This window comes from Phalaenopsis equestris, unplaced genomic scaffold (assembly GCF_001263595.1).
Source record: "Phalaenopsis equestris unplaced genomic scaffold, ASM126359v1 Scaffold207272, whole genome shotgun sequence".
In the NCBI taxonomy this organism is placed as follows: domain Eukaryota; kingdom Viridiplantae; phylum Streptophyta; class Magnoliopsida; order Asparagales; family Orchidaceae; genus Phalaenopsis; species Phalaenopsis equestris.
This window is the reverse complement of record NW_018226615.1, coordinates 4,322-6,595: the sequence shown is the minus strand read 5'-3', so window position 1 is coordinate 6,595 and position 2,274 is coordinate 4,322. Positions and strand designations below refer to the sequence as shown.

Sequence of the window (2,274 nt, the reverse complement as noted above, 5' to 3'; positions counted from 1 at the left end):
AAAAAAAATACTAAATTTTGTCTCTATGGCTCTCGAAAAAATTCAACTTTTTATAAAAACTAAAAGATTCAATAGTATTGACTTGTTTCTTTCTCACACCTCAAGATACCTTATAAAAGTACAATCTATTTTTTGCGGCCTCTAAAGCCTCTATGATAATCTTCAAAATAAATTAGTAATCATGCAACACGTTAAGTGTAACGAAAGAATTCATATTTCTCATTTATTGATCTATCATTGGAGATATAATTTCTTACCTTTCAAATTTTCTACTAATGTACAATCTATTCATAAACTCTCCAAAAAACAATCTTTGATGATCTTCATAAAACAAAAAACAACCTTTACCTTTAATCATATTTATTTAAGGAATTCAAATTTATCTCTTATTAAGAGATAACAATTTTCTCATAGTCAAATTCAATCACATTGTCTAAAAATAATTAAATCTTTCATTGCATTCATCATATTCCCAAAACATGCATTCATATACTACTCTGTTGTATGATCAAACTCTCTCTTAAAATCACCAAATAGTAGAGATAATAAAACTTACAAAGTAAAAAAAAAACTAATGTTTTAATGGCACCACAAGTAAAGACAAGAAAATGATATTCTAAAATCATAAAATTTGTATTCATCATTACAAGATCATAGTTACAAGATCGACACCTCCTCCATTACATTCTCTCTTATTCATACTTACAATGAATCCTCTAAGACTCAATCTATAACAAACAATAGGAAAATTAAGTCATCTCCAATAAATATTTTTTCTTCAATTTACAAAATAAAATGAGCCTACAAGAGCTTAAACAATTCATTTAACATACATTAACAATTACCATTCAATGTAGTATACACTATAAAAAAACCACAAGTTCTACCAACAAGCTAACTGCAACAGGTTTAAGAATTCTTTCATTGATAAATTATTAAAGAGCCAATGTGACTTGAAACAAATAAAAGTACTATGCATACCAATCTTCATCACCATTCATCAATATTAGCCCTATCCCACCAATTTGGAATGGCGCTTTGATTCTCACTTTACAACTAATTCCCTATTAAATGTGCACTATTACTTGAATCTATCCTAGCGAACCTCCTGACAGCAATATGATAATATCTCAGTTTTCAATATGATGAATTTGTCATGTATAAAGGACATATGACAGGACAACAAAATAATATAAAAATTTGTTTGAGTGATTCATATATAAAGAGATTGTTTTCATGATTCAACTAAGACACCTCCAAGAGATGAAGAAATTGTAAACATTTGAAAGAAATTATAGGCAACAAGTTTTTATACATAATAAAAGAAATATAACAAGCTGAAAAATTGCGATAGGAAGAACAAATCATTCTCTGTTACCCTGTCGCCAATTCTCTTTACATCTATCATCTTACAAGTTGCCTGCAAACGATTTATTAATACTCTCACTAAAAACAGTCTAAAAAATGTTCATATCCCTCTTTATAGCTAGTGGATCAACTCAACCGACAAGGGGTAGTTAGCACTGCTCCGGTAATGACAGGTTACCATGGTAAATCAAAATTGGAAATAGGAAGGAAGACGAAACACAAGAGCAAACAGAAATTTATAATTTTTTCACTAAGTAAATGAATCATATAAGAAAAGAAAAAATGAAGCATTGGAAAGATTGAATAGTTGACATTGAAAGAAAAATAGAATTTTGGAGTAATAAACTTAATGCGCCTCAACCAGAAAAAAATCTCTTTAACAGTCATCTTATCGAGCAAGGCATAAAACTGACAATTCATCAAGCAACTAAAGGAAATAACCTAGACATAAAAACCAAAAGATAAAACAGAACAAAGACCTCAGGGCTCCCCAGAGAAGCTAGATTTTCTCCAGATCCAATCAAGCCGTGAGTAGCACAGCTCCCCCGTTAGCCTTAATCTTCTTCTCAGCAGTCTTCGAGATTAGTTTAGCCTTCACAACAACGGGCTGCGACGCAGGAAGCATTCCTTTGCCGAGTACCTTGAAATATCCGAACTGTGTGACGTCAATCAAAGGCGCTTTGCCGCCTGGCGCCGCGACTGCAGCGGCCTTAACTTCTTCAGGCACGAGAGACCAGAGGCGATCGATGTTGACAGTGGGGCAATAAAACTTGTTACGGAGGCGATGGAAATATCTCATACCAACCTTGCCAAAGTAACCAGGATGGTACTTGTCGAAGAGGATTCGATGGTGGTGCATACCGCCGGCGTTTCCGCGACCGCCGGGCTGCTTACGGTGCTTTCCGA

At 33.5% G+C, this 2,274-nt stretch overlaps 1 protein-coding gene across 1 annotated transcript; it reads right to left on the bottom strand.

Annotated features, from left to right (window-relative positions):
• Window positions 1–1,651: 1,651 nt before the first annotated feature.
• Window positions 1,652–2,254, bottom strand: LOC110036475 (60S ribosomal protein L27a-3-like; the record flags this gene model as incomplete). The annotated part of the gene is given in 1 exon segment (XM_020740927.1): window positions 1,652–2,254. A coding segment is annotated over 1 exon segment (366 nt), but the record flags the coding sequence as incomplete, so codon positions are not given.
• Window positions 2,255–2,274: the final 20 nt, after the last annotated feature.